Genomic DNA, 20,068 nt, shown 5'->3' with positions numbered 1-20,068 from the left:
CATGTTTTCAGATGGTCATATCGAGTTTCCAAATGGTCAGTCCACTCCTGATCCAGTTATATTCTATGTACCCTAAGAAACAATCCAGGACTTTTTTGCAGCAATCCACTGAGCTGGCCAGAACCAACTCTTGAAGGAGTCTATTCCACATTTTCACAGCTCTCACTGTGAAGAAACCTTTCCGTGTTTGGAGATTAAATTTATTTTCCTCCAGACGTAGCGATGTGCATCGCCCTGCCATGTGCACCGTACTGCCAAGGCTGGTTATAGGTTGGGACGGTAAATCTCCCACAGACTATTATAAGAGATCCAAAACATAGATCCTAGTGGGTAGATTATATGTTATCCCCGGGGTTTTTTTCACCTCAGAGAATTGGTGCAGGAACTTCTCCACCTTTTGAGCCACCCCTTGTCTCCACCCCCTACCCACCCCCAAGAACCGTTCCTTGATTCGAGCCCCTACTCACCCCCAAGAACCGTTCCTTGATTCGAGACCCTACTCACCCCCAAGAACCGTTCCTTGATTCGAGCCTCTACTCACCCCCAAGAACCATTCCTTGATTCCACCTTCTACCCACCCCCAAGAACCGTTCCTTGATTCCACCCCCTACCCACCCCCAAGAACCATTCCTTGATGCCACCCCCAAGAACCCGTTTCTTGATTCCACCCACTACCCACCCCCAAGAACCATTCCTTGATTCTACCCCCTATCCACCCACAAGAACAGTTCCTTGATTCCACCCCCAAGAACAGTTCCTTGATTCCACCCCCAAGAACCATTCCTTGATTCCACCCCCTACCAACCCCCAAGAACCGTTCCTTGATTCCACCCCCTACCCACCCCCAATAACCGTTCCTTTATGCCACCCCCTACCCACCCCCAAGAACCGTTCCTTGATGCCACCCCCTACCCACTCCCAAGAACTGTTCCTTGATTCCACCCCTTATCCACCCCTCAAGAACCGTTCCTTTATTCCACCCCCTACCCACCCCCAAGAACCGTTCCTTGATTCCATCCCTTAACCACCCCCAAGAAACGTTCCTTGATGCCACCCCCTATCTACCCCCAAGAATCGTTCTTTGATTTCACCCCCTACCAACCCCAAGAACCGTTCCTTGATTCCACCCCCAAGAACCGTTCCTTGATTCCACCCCCAAGAACCGTTCCTTGATTCCACCCCCAAAAACCGTTTCTTGATTCCACCCACTACCCACCCCCAAGAACCGTTCCTTGATTCCACCCCCTACCCACCCCCAAGAACAGTTCCTTGTTTCCACCCCCAAGAATCGTTCCTTGATTCTACCCCCTACCTACCCCCAAGAACCCGTTTCTTGATTCCACCCACTACCCACCCCCAAGAAATCACACACACAGACTGGATTATTTGAGATCTCATTGGCAGGTCTCATGCAGGCTGGATTACACGAGATCCCAGAGACAGACTATATATTTTAGAAAGTTCAAGTTCTAGTACGTAGGATGTATGAGACTCCAGAGACAGATCCCACGGGGTGGATGATAGGAGATGACATGCCCCCCACACACACAGCCTGATCTATAGTAATCAGAGATGGTCACATGCCTATAGACACAAAGGAGATCTACTAAAACCGGAATCTGGTGCAGCTGTTCGTGGGAGCCAATCAGCTTCAGCTTGTTCAGTGAAGCTTTGACAATAAAACCTGGAAGTCGATTGGTTTCTATGCAGAGTTGCACCGTGTGGTTTAATAAACCACTAGTAGTGCGCCAAAATGAAAATTCTGGAAGCAAACCTAAACCACTTGGCTGGAAACCGAAATAAAAAGTTTTTTGTTTTTTTTTTTAATATATTTTTATATATATTTGGATTATATCCGACTTTTTAACTAATATCATGAATGAGTTTTTGCATTGTAGCCAAAGGGGAGGGTGTTTCTGCATTGTAGCCAAAGGGGAGGGTGTTTCTGCATTGTAGCCAATGGGGAGGGTGTTTCTGCATTGTAGCCAATGGGGAGGGTGTTTCTGCATTGTAGCCAATGGGGAGGGTGTTTCTGCACTGTAGCCAATGGGGAGGGTGTTTCTGCACTGTAGCCAATGGGGAGGGTGTTTCTGCACTGTAGCCAATGGGGAGGGTGTTTCTGCACTGTAGCCAATGGGGAGGGTGTTTCTGCACTGTAGCCAATGGGGAGGGTGTTTCTGCATTGTAGCCAATAGGGAGGGTGTTTCTGCATTGTAGCCAATGGGGAGGGTGTTTTTGCATTGTAGCCAATAGAGAGGTTTCGGTGCGTTTTTGCATTGTAGTCAATTAGTCAATTGGGGGGGGGGGCATTTTTGCACTGTAGTCAGTGGGAGGCATTCTTGCATTGTAGTCAACATGGAGTGTTTTTCTGTATTGAAGTCGGAGGGCTTTTTGCATTGTGGTCAATGGGGAAGGGGGAGGTGCATTTTAGCATTGTAGTCAACGGAGGGGGGGGGGCTTTTTGCATTGTAGTCGGGGGGGGGGGGCTTTTTGCAGTTTTTGCATTGTAGTCAGTGGGGGGGGGATTTTTACATGGTAGTCAATGGGGTGGGTTTTTTTTCCCATGGTAGTCAATGAGGGAGGGGGGGGGGGAACGTTTTTGCATTGTAGTCAGTTGGCGCGATTGTGCTTTGTAGTAAATTATCATTATGGTCAGATCCCGCAATGGGTTATATTAAATCGCAGAATCATAAACACTGGTTTACATGGATCAGAGGGATCTGCCACATACAGACAGGAATAGGTCAGGTTACAGAGGCAGATCTACCAAACAATTTGGGGAACAGATCCCACAGACACTGGATGGTATCAGCTGATCACACAGAACTAGCACCGGCCATCAGATCACACACAGATTGATCACATTAGGACCATACAGATCTCAGTGACAGGATCACAAAGGCAGATTATGTCAAAATCACATTCAGATCCCACAGAGATCCAATACAATAAACCCCAGCAGGACCAAACAGGAGAACATGTAACATTTCTCAGACACACGCATATTACATGCCACACGGCCGGATCCTGATCTATAACAGACCATACACACGTTTCATGAATACGGCTCTAGGAGGATAAAGACCATTCTCTGCATTGTACAGGTAATAAGAGCAATTGACGATGGGTGGTCACAGAAAACGAAGAGGAACTCCAGGCTACGTGGAAACTGACAGATGAAATTCATAAAGGTGAACCATTTCACATGCTTATCTATTTGTACAGTTCTGTTCAGCCTGCTTTATGATTCCTATACTGCTGCCCCAACGTACAGCCACAAAGGTGTCACCACCTGTCTCTGGACTACAACCCCAATTCCAAAAACGTTGGGACGTCATTTAAAATCTACATAAAAACAGATGGTCATGGTTTGCAAATCTCATAAATCTATATTTTACTCATAACAGAAAAGAGAAAACAAATCAAATGTTTAAACTGAGAAAACGGACCATTTTAACCATTTCCATACCGGGCACTTTTACCTGCTTCCCTCCCAGGTCATTTTTCACGTTTCAGCGCTCTCACACTTTGAATGACAATTGCGCGGTCATACAACACTGTACCCAAACTAAAGTTTTATAATTTTCTTCACACTACTACAGCTTTCTTTTGGTGGTATTTAATCACCGCCGGGGTTTTTACTTTTTGCTAAATTAACAAAAAAAGATTGAAAATTTTGAAAAAAAAACACGTTTTTCTTTATTTCTGTTATAAAAGTTTACAAATAAATAATTGTTCTTCATAAATTTAGGCCGAGATGTATTCTGCTACATGTCTTTGGTGAAAATAACCCAAATTAGGATGTATTATTTAGTTTGTAGGAAAGTTATAGAGTTCACAAACTATGGTATAGATCTGAAAATTGATCAATCCTGAAGTACTGACAGCCAATCTAATTTCTTGAGGTCCAAGAATGTCAGAACAGTACAGATATCCCCCAAATGTCAGAACAGTACAGATATCCCCCAATGTCAGGACAGTACAGATATCCCCCAAATGTCAGGACAGTACAGATATCCCCCAAATGTCAGGACAGTACAGATATCCCCCAATTGTCAGGACAGTACAGATATACCCAAATGTCAGAACAGTACAGATATCCCCCAAATGTCAGGACAGTACAGATATCCCCCAAATGACAGGACAGTACAGATATCCCCCAAATGACAGGACAGTACAGATATCCCCCAAATGTCAGGACAGTACAGATATCCCCCAAATGTCAGGACAGGACAGATATCCCCCAAATGTCAGGACAGGACAGATATCCCCCAAATGTCAGAACAGTACAGATATCCCCCAAATGTCAGGACAGTACAGATATCCCCCAAATGTCATGACAGTACAGATATCCCCAAATGTCAGGACAGTACAGATATCCCCAAATGTCAGAACGGTACAGATATCCCCCAAATGTCAGGACGGTACAGATATCCCCAAATGTCAGAACGGTACAGATATCCCCCAAATGTCAGGACGGTACAGATATCCCCCAAATGTCAGCACAGTACAGATATCCCCCAAATGTCAGAACGGTACAGATATCCCCCAAATGTCAGAACAGTACAGAAATCCCCCAAATGTCAGAATAGTACAGATATCCCCCAAATGTCAGGACAGTACAGATATCCCCCAAATGTCAGAACGGTACAGATATCCCCCAAATGTCAGAACGGTACAGATATCCCCCAAATGTCAGGACAGTACAGATATCCCCCAAATGTCAGAACAGTACAGATATCCTCAAAATGACCCCTTTTTGCAGAGTAGACAGTCCGACGTACTTCATAAGAGGCATGGCGAGTTTTTTGAAGTTGTATTTTTTTTTCATAATTTTTCGGAAAATTAAAAAATTATTTTCACTATTTTTTGTTATATACGGTCACAAGTGCAGTACAGCGTCATCATATAACTGGCATGGCGGTGAACAGAGACACTGACTGGTGACAGCACAAAAAAAAATATTTTTTTTTTTTTTCAATATTGTTAATTTTTTATTAAATTTTTTTCTTTTTTTAAAGATTTTTTTTCATATTTCACTATGACCAAAGTAGTATAATGTTACCATAGTAACATTGTACTACTTTGGGGAAGTGATCAGTATTTTTTTTTTTTTTACACAATTTTCTTATAGCAAAGAATTACTTTGCTGCTGATGAGAAAAGGTATTTAGTAGGTGTGCACCAAAATGAAAATTCTGGTGCCGAAAATGAAAATTCAAAATGCACTTGGCCGAAAACTGAACCCGAAATGCGCAGTTTTTAAAAAAATTAATACTGGTATATATTTTTTGTAAAAAAAAAAAAAAAAAAACAACAACAATACATACCCCATTTTTTTGGGAAAATATGAAAGTGGATGTTACGGCAAGTAATTGGATACCAAACATGTCAAGCTTTAAAATTACGCATGCTTGTGGAATGGCGTGGAACTGCACTGCTTATAAATCTCCATGGGTGATGCTTTTAAAATGTTACAGAGGAGGTCTAGTGCGAGAATTATTGCTCTTGCTCTGATGTTCGTGGTGATACCTCACATGTGTGGTTTGAACACCATCTATAAATGGGGGCGTGGCCTATGTATAAGTTCACCACTACGTGAAAGGACAGGGGGACGTTTAAAATTTTTTTTAAAGGGACAGTGCAAAAAAAAAAAAACCCCATTAAATAAATAATAAAAAAAAAAGTTTATCACTTTAATTCTTAAAATGCATGCATCCCTTGTGATAGAAATAATTAGTGATAGGTCCTCTTTATGGAGAGATATGGGGTCAATAAGATCCCACATCTCTCCTCTACAATGTAAAGCATTGGATCAAAAAAAAAAAAATTGATCTAGTGCTTTTTTAACCACTTCCAGACCGGACACTTTTACCCCCTTCCTGACCAGGGCAATTTTCAGCTTTTAGCGCTATCACACTTTGAATGACAATTGCGCGGTCATGCAACACTGTACCCAAATTAATTTTTTACCATTTTTTTGAGATAGATAAAGCTTTATTTTGGTGGTATTTATTCACCGCTGGGATTTGTATTTTTTTTGCTATGTAAATGAAATGTCCAAAAATTTTGAAAAAAAGTGTTTTTTTTATAAAATTTTGCAAATAAATAATATTTCATCATAAATCTTAGCCAAAATTTATTCCGTTATCTTTTTAGTAAAAAAAAAAAAATCCAAATTAGTTTATAAGCAAAAATTATAATTTTTAAACATTTTTTTTTACATTTTTATTTTATTTTTTTATATTATTATTTTTTATTTTTATTTTTATTTTTTACATACTGTCACCCTAGCAGTACAGTGTCACCATGGTGACACTGTACTACTTGTGAGGGGTGATGAAGATTTTTTTTTTTTTTTTTACACTGATTGCTTTTACACCCATATAGGATGTAAAAGCAATCATTTCTCTTTCTCTCTGTGTGCATTCATGCACTCATTGAGAAGAACTGAGTGAGCTGTGATTGGTCACATCCTGTCACATAGTACAAGGCTTTTGTGAATAGCCTTGTACCATGTGACCTCTGTGATCATTCACAGATTTCACACATAGTAAGCAATGATGTCACAAGTGACATCTTGCTTACTACTTTGCATGTGATCACTGATTGGCCAATCAGTGATCACATGATCGGGACCTCGTACAGAGGTCCCGTCCGACGATCGGTGTTTCACTGTGTCCGGAGGACACAGCGGCACCGGATCGCGGTGCTGCGCGCTCCCAGGGAGCGCGCACAAGCAGGGTGCGGGGAGGCCGTTTATTGACGGCCACCCGACCCTGCAGTGCCACCGTCCGGCCGTTTATATACAACGGCCGGTCGGCAAGTGGTTAAAAAAAACAAAAAAAACAAAATATGTCTGGAATGGGATGTGGCATTGCTCTGGTCCTCCAAGGGCATAGAGATGAGTGGAGACCATCTTTCCTTCACTCATCTCTATTCCCAGCACCGGGATTGTTCGATGATTTCTCAGGTAAGTCTGAGAACTACCGAGCGGCGACAGCGGGTGGACAGCGGTGAGGGGCGGGGGTTTTTCAGCACGTGTATTGGTGACTTTTTTCATTACGGCCAAAAGGGGTGTTTTCGGCCGAAACGTTGCAGCCACCAAATTTCCAGTGCATCCCTAGTATTTAGCAGTTTGTAGTTACTAAATAAATTGCATTTCCATGTTCTGTGTACTGTGGGAGATCGGATATAGTGAATGCGGGGTCCGGGAAGACCAGATATAGTGAATGCAGGGTCCGGGGAGACCAGATATAGTGAATGCAGGGTCCGGGGAGACCGGATATAGTGAATGCAGGGTCCGGGGAGACCGGATATAGTGAATGCAGGGTCCGGGAAGACCGGATATAGTGAATGCGGGGTCCGGGGAGACCGGATATAGTGAATGCAGGGTCCGGGGAGAGCGGATATAGTGAATGCAGGGTCCGGGGAGAGCGGATATAGTGAATGCAGGGTCCAGGGAGACCGGATATAGTGAATGCGGGGTCCAGGGAGACCGGATATAGTGAATGCGGGGTCCTGGGAGACCGGATATAGTGAATGCGGGGTCCGAGGAGACCAGATATAGTGAATGCGGGGTCCGGGAAGACCGGATATAGTGAATGCAGGGTCCGGAGAGACCGGATATAGAGAATGCAGGGTCCGGGGAGACCGGATATAGTGAATGCAGGGTCCGGGGAGACCGGATATAGTGAATGCAGGGTCCGGGGAGACCGGATATAGTGAATGCAGGGTCCGGGGAGACCGGATATAGTGAATGCAGGGTCCGGGGAGACCGGATATAGTGAATGCAGGGTCCGGGGAGACCGGATATAGTGAATGCAGGGTCCGGGGAGACCGGATATAGTGAATGCAGGGTCCGGGGAGACCGGATATAGTGAATGCAGGGTCCGGGGAGACCGGATATAGTGAATGCAGGGTCCGGGGAGACCGGATATAGTGAATGCAGGGTCCGAGGAGACCGGATATAGTGAAAGCAGGGTCCGGGGAGACCGGATATAGTGAATGCAGGGTCCGGGGAGACCGGATATAGTGAATGCAGGGTCCGGGGAGACCGGATATAGTGAATGCAGGGTCCGGGGAGACCGGATATAGTGAATGCAGGGTCCGGGGAGACCGGATACAGTGAATGCAGGGTTCGTGGAGACCGGATACAGTGAATGCAGGGTCCGGGGAGACCGGATACAGTGAATGCAGGGTCCGGGGAGACCGGATATAGTGAATGCAGGGTCCGGAGAGACCGGATATAGTGAATGCAGGGTCCGGGGAGACCAGGTATAGTGAATGCTGGGTCCGGGGAGACCAGATATAGTGAATGCTGGGTCCGGGGAGACCAGATATAGTGAATGCTGGGTCCGGGGAGACCGGATATAGTGAATGCAGGGTCCGGGGAGACCGGATATAGTGAATGCAGGGTCCTAGGTTTAGTATCACTTTAATGGTGCCTTTCTAGATGTACAAGCTGCCCATTGCATACACACTAAAGCACCCCCATACCATCAGAAATGCAGGCTTTTGAAACGAGTGCTGATAATCCAAAAGGTCCTTCTCCTCTTTAATCTAGAGGACATGGTGCCCATGGATGCCAAAAAGATTGTCAAATTTTGACTTGTCTGAACACAGAACAGTTTTCCACTTTGCAGCAGACCATTTTAAATGGGCTTTGGCCATGGTGACACTGTACTACTTGTGATGAAGATTTTTTTTTTTGTTTACACTGATTGCTTTTACACCCATAAAGGCTGTAAAAGCAATCATTTCTCCTCCTCTCTGGCTGCATTCTTGCAGCCATTGAGAAATACTGTGTGAGCTGTGATTGGTCACAGCTTGTCACATGGTACAAGGCTGTTGTGAATAGCATTGTACCATGTGACCTCTGATCATTCACAGATTTCACACGTAGTAAGCAATGATGTCAGAAGTGACATATTGCTTACTACTATTCATGTGATCACTGATTGGCCAATCAGTGATCACATGATCGGGACCTCACACAGAGGTCCCGTACAACGATTGGTGTTCCACTGTATCCAGAGGACACAGCGGGCACAGGATTGCGGTGTTGCGCGCTCCCAGGGAGCGTGCACAAGCAGGGAACGGGGAGGCCGTTTATAAACGGCCACCAGCCCCTGCACTGCTCCTGTCCAGCCGTTTATATACATGAGCCCCATGGGAAGTGGTTAAAGGGGACTATAGACCTCCAAATCCTGAAACGTTTTGAGGCTGTGCCTGGCTCTGAGGAAGAGGCACAGCCTTGAAACGCGTCAGCCATTTGAAGGTCTATAATCCCTTTTAAGACACCATCTAGGGCGATTGGACCATGCTGTACTTTTTATGATGTGCCCTTTTATCGTCATAGAATCATGCCCGTTTTTTAATGCAGTGCCATCTGAGGGCCCAAAGATAACCGCCATCCGATACTGAATTTCAACCTTGTACCTTGCACACGGATACTTCTCCAGATTCTCAATCTTTTGATATGATGTACTGTAGATGATGATATATTTCAAGTCTTTCCAATTTTACCTTGAGAAACATCATTCTGAAATGGTTCGACAATTTTTAGACGCAGCTTTTCACAAATTGGTGAACCTTGGCCCATCTTTACTTCTGAGACATTCTGACTCTCTAGGATGCTCTTGTTATTCCCAGTCATGTTACTCACCTGTTGCCAGTTTACTTAATTCATTAAAAAATGTTTTTCCAGCTCTTCCTTGTTAGTACCACTTACTTTGCCAGCTTTTTGTTGCCTGGTCCCAACTTGTTTTGGGATGTGTTGCTGCCAATTTTTTTTTTTTTTTTAAATGGTCCATTTTCTCAGTTTAAACATTTGATATGTTTTCCTATTGTGAGTAAAATATGGGTTTATAAAAGGTTTACAAATCATTGCATTCTGTTTCTATGTAGATTTAGACAACTTTTTTGAAATTGGGGTTCTATAAACATATCCTAGAAGGTGCACCCGTGACGTAGGATTCCCAGAGCACTGGGGATGATCAACTCCTTTCAGAAAAGGGGAATTCAGAATGGGTTAAAATTCCAATGGGGAGCAGTGAGAAAGTGTCAGTGAATGTGTCTGATTCATGTACCTGTTAGAAATAGTTACTTAAATCTGTTCATACTGGACACTCCCTCACTTCACTGCAACCATCACTTCCAACAGGCGCATGGCCGAAGAATTTTATACCAAAAGTGGGCGGAGCCCAATGGGCAATGGAAACTAGATCCTCATCAGTCTTTGCCTTGCTGTTCATTGACAGCACATGGCAGTTGCCAGATCCAAAGCTAATATTCAGTCCGATATCGGCTTTCAAATCACCAACTGCCATACGCTGTCAATCAAAAGGAAAGCAGACCTAATGGGGGACCGGTTCCCCATCTGGCTCCACCCACTGAGTGACATATGAGAATTACCGTACCAAAAGACTAGCCTCATATTGACGGCCCTGGCGAATCAGATGTATAAATACACCAGTAGTTCATATAGTGAACTCGGTGTAGAGTTATTCACCCTGAGGTCATCACAGAGGACAAGGGGGCACTCTTTACGTCTGGAGGAAAAGAAATGTAATCTCCAAACACGGAAAGGTTTCTTCACAGTGAGAGCTGTGAAAATGTGGAATAGACTCCCTCAAGAGTTGGTTCTGGCCAGCTCAGTGGATTGCTGTAGGAAAGTCCTGGATTCTTTCTTGGATACACAGAATATAACTGGATATAACATTTATAGGTAAAGTTGATCCAGGGAATATCCGATTGCCTCTCGGGGGATCAGGAAGGAATTTTTTTCCCCTTGCAGGAACAAATTGGATCATGCTTTGCTGGGTTTTTTTTTGCCTTCCTCTGGATCAACTGTGGGTGTAGGGTTATAACTTTTCTTTTTTTTTTTATGGTTGAACTGGATAAACTTTTGTCTTCTTTGCAGCCAAACTAACTACGTAAGTATGCAAACAAAGGGTTTTTTTTGCCTTTCTCTGGATAACTTTTTTTTTTTTTATTATTTTTTCAATGGTTGAACTGGATGGACTTTTGTCTTTTTTTAGTCAGACTAACTATGTAAGTATGCAAAGGTTTTTTTACCTTCCTCTGGATAACTTTTTTTTTTTTCCTATGGTTGAACTGGATGAACTTTTGTATTTTTTCAGCCAGGATAACTATGTAAGTACAGTTGCAAGAAAAAGTATGTGAACCCCTTGGGATTACATGGAGTTTTGCATGAATTGGGCATAAAATGTGCTCTGAACGTCATCTAAGTCACAACAATAGAAGAACACAGTCTGCTGAACATAATACTACACAAACATTAGATGTTGCCATGGTTTAATTGCACATAACATGTAAACATTCACAGTGCAGGGAGGAAAAAGTAGGTGAGGCCCTAGCTTAATGACTTCTCCCAGAGCTAATTGGAGCCAGGAGTGAGCCAACCATGACTCCAATCAGTGTGATGATATTGGATGTGTTGCTGACAGCTGTCCTGCCCTTAAAAAACACACACCCGTTTGGGTTTACTGGTTTCAAGAAGCACTGTCTGATGTGAACCATGCCTCGCAGAAAAGAGCTCTCAGAAGACCTACGATCAAGAATTGTTGACTTGCATGAAGCTGGAAATGTTACAAAAGTATCTCCAAAAGCCTTGATGTTCATGTGTCCACGGTAAGACAGACTGTCTACAAATGGAGAAAGTTTAGCACTGTTGCTACTCTCCCTAGGCGTGGTCGTCCTGTAAAAATGACTGCAAGAGCACAGCGCAGAATGCTGCATGAGGTAAAGAAGAATCCCAGAGTGTCAGCTAAAGACCTACAGAAATCTCTGGCACATGCTAACATTTTTGTTGACGCATCTACAATAAGGAAAACATTAAACGAGAATGGAGTACATTGGAGGACACCACGGAGGAAACCATTGCTGACCACATTTTATGCCCAATTCATGCAAAACTCCACGTAATCCTAAGGGGTTCACATACTTTTTCTTGCAACTGTATATAAGAATCCATCTGATCCGTCCTGGAAGCAGGCAGAAGAGCGGGGATTTAAAATCCCTGGACCACTGGAGCAGCTGCGGTGGTGCTGACAGTTCGGCAACCCTGAAGATAAGTAAAACAGGAATTGGGGGGGGGGGGGAGGGGGGTGTCCAATGTTAGTTCACCTTTACATTTTGTTGCAAAAGGTGAGCTACCCCTTTAACTGCCTTCGCCCTCGTACTTAAAGAATTCCAGGTATGGTACACTTTATACCTGGTTGATCCCCTGGATGCTGGAAAGCATTGCAGTAGACATGGCCACTCCTGTAATCTTCACTTGCTCCCAGGTCCTGTGCTGAGTGGCTGTCCTACTACAGTGTGACTACACTGTGAAGAAAGGACGTTGGGTGCTCAGCATGGGTGCCACGAAGAGACGGCTTTGCATTTTCGAATGAATCCAAGCTAGGGTGAAGAGGTGGGGCGGTGATGTCACACAGAAACCTGCATATTTCTGCAGCTTTCTTACTGCCCTGTTCACACTTGATTGCAGCTTTCAAACACAACTCCAGCCAAAAATAACAAAATAAAATGAAATAACCGCAAAGAGGTAAAATAATAACCCCCAGCTTATGGTGCAATATTTACATTCAATTCAAAGACTCCTCCTGCTGTACTTTTTTTTTCTTAACCCCTTGGCGCCGGCGCCTCCCAGCCCTTTGAGGGTATCAAAAGCTGGGAGGTGGGGAGGGGTTTAGGGTCATGTGACCGCCGCAACACGCCATCACAATTGGGAAAGTTCCCGATCAAAAGAGGAGATCGGGACCTTTCCGTGAGTACTGGACACGGGTGCTGGGAGCTCGCAGGGCGTGCGCTTTCAGCACATATATTTTGCTTAATTGCATGCAAATGTACTGTCGCTCAGCGTCAAGGCCCAGACGCTGGGAGGCCGCACATTTGCATGTGGCCGGTGCCAAGAGGTTAAACACCACATTTTATCATCAGTCTGATGGTCAGCATCACTCAACTCTCTTCCTCTGGTGCCCAGTTCCCCTTGGACCCAACTCAAGCCTGGACTGGACAGTAAACGGAGGAGCAGCAGTGATGAACCCGTTTTCTTCTCTTATAAGTATGCTCAGAACATAAACTGATTGATTCCCTGTGCTACTTTTCCCTCTCACCCTCCAGCTCCTGCTCTACAGAGGCTGCAAATTGAGGTAATGCTTGCATTCCAAAAAAAATAAAAAAATAATAAAATAAAATACTAAAATAAATAAATTCAAAGAAAAAACACAAATATATATTAAAAAAAATAAAATACAAAAAATTTTAAAAAATAAAAAAGCAAAGAAAAATACAATACTAAATTAAAAAAATAAAATAAAAAAATAAAAGCAACAAAAAATACAAAAATAAATTAAAAAATAAAATAAAAAAGGTACTGCTTGCATTAAAAAAAAAATAGATTTATGAAATATAATAATGATGACCGATTAATTAATTTGTGCATTAATTTAGGTCTTTTGTATCTGTCTAGAGTTCAGTTTTAACCTCCCTGGCGGTATGATTATTTCAGATTTTTGGTGCTGAAAGCGGTACCATTATTTTGCATGGAAATTTGGCGTTTTATATTGTAGGCCTGTAATTCTTAGGAATAACTCACTTAAATCTGTCCGAACAAGAGTCTAGTAAACATCCCGGGTATGATAAAACTTGAAACATGAAATTATAATTTAATAAAGATCATAAGAAATAATAATATAATAATAAATTTAATTCAATAATATAATCACTGAGCAAAGGCGCAAAATCGTTTTCAGTGTCTGATGACGAATTTCCCCACAAATCATTATCACTCAATTCTGCAAGTGGTTCTGATTTACTATCGCTGTTCTCTAGCCGGTCTAAACCCACTTTTGACTTAAAGGGACGCTTTTTGGACGCCATGGACGTTTCTCAGTTTCCAGGCAGAAAGAACAGTAAAAATGCAGGCAGGGCGCAGGACAAAGCACTCGGGACAAAATGTATGTGAAATGGTTTGATACAGTAATGGAATACTATGTGATTTTAGTGAATGTCACTTTTTGTCATTTTCAAAATTTCCCACCGTTCCGTGCCCCGTACGTCCCGACGTCGCAGGGGACGGAACCCAGATGACAGCATCAGCCAGATTACATTGCCGGGGACACTGCAGGAGGGACATCGTGGGAGCGCAGGACAAGGTAAGTGACCGAGGGAGCAGCGCCGCATGGTAAGCCCAAGTGTAGCTCGGGGTTACCGCTTGTGGTGCTGAAACTTTACCCCGAGCTACACTCGGGAATACCGCCAGGGGGGTTAAATCTCATGAAGCATTATATTAATTCTACCCAGAATGGTTCCCTCCTCTGCTCCCTCCAACAGAAAACAGGTTGAACATGGCTGTATTGTAAATTGGCTGTATTGTAATTGAAATGTCTTTTACATACAAAAAAAAGCTCAATAAAATAAAGTGATATAATGACTATGCAAGATGGTCACCGATATAAAACCCTTAGGTCGATTAATAAAATATATTTTGGATCACAAAAGATGAGCAACTAAGGCAGAGTCATTAAAATATTCTCCATGTGTTATGCTTTAGTGGATTGAATAAATGGCTAAATCCTTCCCGTTAGAATCAATGTTACGAAGATACAAAAAATCTCTGTTACTATGAAGAGAATAAACACCTCCAATGAGAAAATAGAAAACGATGGAATAAAAACAAAGAAGGAAGCGAAATAAAAAAAAAAAAAAAAAAAAAAAAAACAAACAAAATCTGCAGAGAGCCAGTACACGCCAACATGAGTTATCTGCAGGCAGGAAAGCATTTGAAGGAGCAATCTGCAGGCGGCACACAATAAGGCGAAGGGTAAAGTATACAGTCCAGACTTGCAATGACAGAGATTCTGCTAAAACCGGGTGACACCGAGGCTGCTCTTCAACTCTGCTTGGACCAAAAACGCCAGATGTACTCTAGGGGGGTGAAGACGGGGGACCAGCACTGAGCAGGGCTCAGCTTACCTCTCACGGGTCCCAGGAATCGGTGGCTGCCCTTGGGCGGACTCTGGCTGCTGCTGCCGCTGGAACAGACGAAGGTGAAGCTGGGGCAGGGTTTGGTCGGGGGAGAGTTCTGCTGACTGCTGCTGCTGGTGGTAGTGCCGTTGCTGTAACTCCGCGACCTGGTCAGACCGTTTTCTGACAATGAGGAGCTGCAAGAGAATATATACATATAAACACTGTAAAAAAAAAATGGCAGTTAATCTCCTTCCTTTACTGCTCTGCTGTGTTCCATTTAAGCCCAGACTATGGTAGTCATTGGCCAATTGATTCGTTTTAAAGATAATGCACTGATCCTACATTCCTCCTTCCCCTGACCAACTCATCCCTTCCACAGAGTCATACATGCCCCTATCTAGTACCCTTGGCCTTTGGAGTTTGGCCATAATTGCACAGTAGCTGCCCCTAGAATTCTTTAGGGCTGGGTCCTTCTGAAGGATGTAAACACCCAAGCATTGCACATAGATATCACACACGGGGCTCAGGTTCAAATTGGAAGTTGTATTGTGCGCCGGAACACATCGGACTATGTACAGGAAGGAGTACTATGTTCAGGAACACATCGGACTATGTACAGGAAGGAGTAATATGCTCAGGAACACATGGGACTATGTACAGGAAGGAGTAATATGCTCAGGAACACATCGGACTATGTACAGGAAGGAGCAATATGCTCAGGAACACATAGGACTATGTACAGGAAGGAGTACTATGCTCAGGAACACATCGGACTATGTACAGGAAGGAGTACTATGCTCAGGAACACATCGGACTATGTACAGGAAGGAGTACTATGCTCAGGAACACAATGGACTATGTACAGGAAGGAGTACTATGCTCAGGAACACAATGGACTATGTACAGGAAGGAGTACTATGCTCAGGAACACAATGGACTATGTACAGGAAGGAGTACTATGCTCAGGAACACATCGGACTATGTACAGGAAGGTGTACTATGCTCAGGAACACATTGGACTATGTACAGGAAGGAGTACTATGCTCAGGAACACAATGGACTATGTACAGGAAGGAGTACTATGCTCAGGAACACAATGGACTATGTACAGGAAGGAGTACTATGCTCAGGAACACATCGGACTATGTACAGGAAGGTGTACTATGCTCAGGAACACATTGGACTATGTACAGGAAGGAGTACTATGCTCAGGAACACAATGGACTGTTTACAGGAAGGAGTACTATGCTGTGCAATACATTGGACTATGTACAGGAAGGAGTAATATGCTCAGGAACACAATGGACTATGTACAGGAAGGAGTACTATGCTCAGGAACACATCGGACTATGTACAGGAAGGAGTACTATGCTCAGGAACACAATGGACTATGTACAGGAAGGAGTACTATGCTCAGGAACACATCGGACTATGTACAGGAAGGTGTACTATGCTCAGGAACACATTGGACTATGTACAGGAAGGAGTAATATGCTCAGGAACACATTGGACTATGTACAGGAAGGAGTAATATGCTCAGGAACACATCGGACTATGTACAGGAAGGAGTACTATGCTCAGGAACACAATGGACTATGTACAGGAAGGAGTACTATGCTCAGGAACACAATGGACTATGTACAGGAAGGAGTACTATGTTCAGGAACACATCGGACTATGTACAGGAAGGAGTAATATGCTCAGGAACACATGGGACTATGTACAGGAAGGAGTAATATGCTCAGGAACACATCGGACTATGTACAGGAAGGAGCAATATGCTCAGGAACACATCGGACTATGTACAGGAAGGAGTACTATGCTCAGGAACACATCGGACTATGTACAGGAAGGAGTACTATGCTCAGGAACACATCGGACTATGTACAGGAAGGAGTACTATGCTCAGGAACACATCGGACTATGTACAAGAAGGAGTACTATGCTCAGGAACACAATGGACTATGTACAGGAAGGAGTACTATGCTCAGGAACACATCGGACTATGTACAGGAAGGAGTACTATGCTCAGGAACACAATGGACTATGTACAGGAAGGAGTACTATGCTCAGGAACACATCGGACTATGTACAGGAAGGAGTACTATGCTCAGGAACACATTGGACTATGTACAGGAAGGAGTAATATGCTCAGGAACACAATGGACTATGTACAGGAAGGAGTACTATGCTCAGGAACACATGGGACTATGTACAGGAAGGAGTAATATGCTCAGGAACACATCGGACTATGTACAGGAAGGAGTAATATGCTCAGGAACACATCGGACTATGTACAGGAAGGAGTAATATGCTCAGGAACACAATGGACTATGTACAGGAAGGAGTACTATGTTCAGGAACACATCGGACTATGTACAGGAAGGAGTAATATGCTCAGGAACACATGGGACTATGTACAGGAAGGAGTAATATGCTCAGGAACACATCGGACTATGTACAGGAAGGAGCAATATGCTCAGGAACACATCGGACTATGTACAGGAAGGAGTACTATGCTCAGGAACACATCGGACTATGTACAGGAAGGAGTACTATGCTCAGGAACACATCGGACTATGTACAGGAAGGAGTACTATGCTCAGGAACACAATGGACTATGTACAGGAAGGAGTACTATGCTCAGGAACACAATGGACTATGTACAGGAAGGAGTACTATGCTCAGGAACACAATGGACTATGTACAGGAAGGAGTACTATGCTCAGGAACACATCGGACTATGTACAGGAAGGTGTACTATGCTCAGGAACACATTGGACTATGTACAGGAAGGAGTACTATGCTCAGGAACACAATGGACTATGTACAGGAAGGAGTACTATGCTCAGGAACACAATGGACTATGTACAGGAAGGAGTACTATGCTCAGGAACACATCGGACTATGTACAGGAAGGTGTACTATGCTCAGGAACACATTGGACTATGTACAGGAAGGAGTACTATGCTCAGGAACACAATGGACTGTTTACAGGAAGGAGTACTATGCTGTGCAATACATTGGACTATGTACAGGAAGGAGTAATATGCTCAGGAACACAATGGACTGTTTGCAGGAAGGAGTACTATGCTGTGTAATACATTGGACTATGTACAGGTAGGTCAAGGCACATATCACCAGCATAATGTGGAACTTCGAAACAGCGCAGAAAAAGTTTATTGATTTAACGACTTGGAAGACTGAGCCTATGCTGGCACTCTGTTTTACAAAAAAAAAATCTGTATTATTTTGCTAGAAAATTGCTCAGAACCTCCAAACATTACATATATATTTTTTTAAGCAGAGACCCCACAGAATAAAATGGTGGGCTTTGCAATTTTTTTTAATGTCACGTAATAATTTGCGCAGCAGTTTTTGAAACGCAATTTTTTTTTTCTAAATACACTTTAACCACTTCCTGTCTGGCGCATGTATATAAACGGCCGGACGGGAGCAGTGCAGGGGCGGGTTGCCGTTTATAAACGGCACCCGCCATTTTAGCTTGTGCGCGCTCCCTGGGAGCAAGTGGCACCGCGATCCAGAGGACACAGTGGAACACTGATCGCTGTACGGGACCTCTGTGTGAGGTCCCGATCATGTGATCACTGGTTGGCTAATCAGTGATCACATGAATAGTAGTAAACATGATATCACTTCTGACATCATTGCTTACTACTAGTGCAATCTGTGAATGATCACAGAGGTCACATGGTACAGGGCCATTCACAATAGCCTTGTACCATGTGACAAGCTGTGACCAATCACAGCTCTCATAGAATTTCTCAGTGGCTACAGGAATGCAGCCAGAGAGAAGGAGAAATGATTGGAATGTAGAAGTACTGTGCTCTGGAAACCAGTGGACCGGGAACGGGAAGAAGTACTGTGCTCTGGAAACCATTGGACCGGGAAGAAGTACTGTGCTCTGGAAACCATTGGCCTGGGAAGAAGTACTGTGCTCTGGAAACCATTGTCCTGGGAAGAAGTACTGTGCTCTGGAAACCATTGGACCGGGAACGGGAAGAAGTACTGTGCTCTGGAAACCATTGGACCAGGTACGGAAGGGAGTACTGTGCTCTGGAAACCATTGGACTGGGTACAGGAAGAAGTACTAAGCTCAGGAACACAATGGACTATGTTCATGAAGTAGTACTTCAAAAAGGAACACAAACTGTGCCATATCTGAAGAGTTTTCTACACAATGCTTACTAGATGGGTTTTGGTGGGGTCTTTGTTCCTTTCTTTTTTGACCCCCCGCTGGTAGTGACTTTGGTGTTCCTGACATGTTTCAGCATCCAGGCCCTCAGGTTGGAAAGGCTGTTATACTCTGACATGATAAGACGGGGCCAGGGATTACTTTCCTCCAGATCCAATGCTGCGATCGCCACAGCTCGGCCCACCTAGGAGTCAAACAAAAAAATCATAAAAAAGTCTATATCAAAATCATAAACAATGCTACAAAATTCCCTAAACCCCAGCAGCCTCATGGCAAGCAATAGGAGTGTATGAAAATGTATACTGTACATACATTCCTCAAACCAATCCTTCTACATACACAGTCTCCCCTTCCATTTTGCAGTGCCACACCATAATTGCCCTTTACTTCTCCTTCTAGCAATACTTCCTGTGTAGCTGAGATCTACTCTGAATAGTAAAGTAGAATTATAAAAATAATGCACATTTATTTTATGACTATCTTCTGCTACATCTGTCTGCTATCAATTTTGTTTTTTTGGTGTGTACACATGCGCAGTATAGTGTACCTCTTGGCCTAGTCCCACCATCTGTAAGATGCTAAGAATGGAGCATGGAGTTGGAAGGACACAAATCCACCTCGCACACAAAGGAGTTGCACCATTAATGGATACCCAATTGGGGACCCAGAAAAACAGGAGATGACATTAGCACCCATAGAAAAAATGACCAGGGAAAAACGTGAACCCAATATCGATGGGAAAGGACACAGCAGAGGGTAAGTGCTGAGCATACTGGCACATTATAGTGAAAGCTCCAGAGACCTGCAGTAAGTTTAGTTCCACTTTAACCATTTCAATACTGGGCAATTTTACACC

The 20,068-nt window shown here is 43.7% G+C and overlaps 1 protein-coding gene across 1 annotated transcript in view; it reads right to left on the bottom strand.

Moving 5' to 3' along the window:
* The window catches only part of AGBL5 (AGBL carboxypeptidase 5), a 160,131-nt gene that overhangs the window by 57,625 nt on the left and 82,438 nt on the right, over nt 1-20,068 (bottom strand). The window contains exons 11-12 of the mRNA XM_089665235.1: nt 19,206-19,396; nt 15,003-15,190 (exon numbers count right to left, since the gene is read on the bottom strand). Of these exons, the coding sequence (XP_089521361.1) occupies nt 15,003-15,190; nt 19,206-19,396 (379 nt within the window). The remainder of the gene's footprint in view (nt 1-15,002; nt 15,191-19,205; nt 19,397-20,068) is intronic.

This window comes from Staurois parvus, unplaced genomic scaffold (assembly GCF_062004578.1).
Source record: "Staurois parvus isolate SC_StPar_1 unplaced genomic scaffold, SC_StPar_1.0 ptg002155l, whole genome shotgun sequence".
Taxonomy (NCBI): Eukaryota; Metazoa; Chordata; class Amphibia; order Anura; family Ranidae; genus Staurois; species Staurois parvus.
This window is presented reverse-complemented; position numbering and strand designations above follow the sequence as displayed.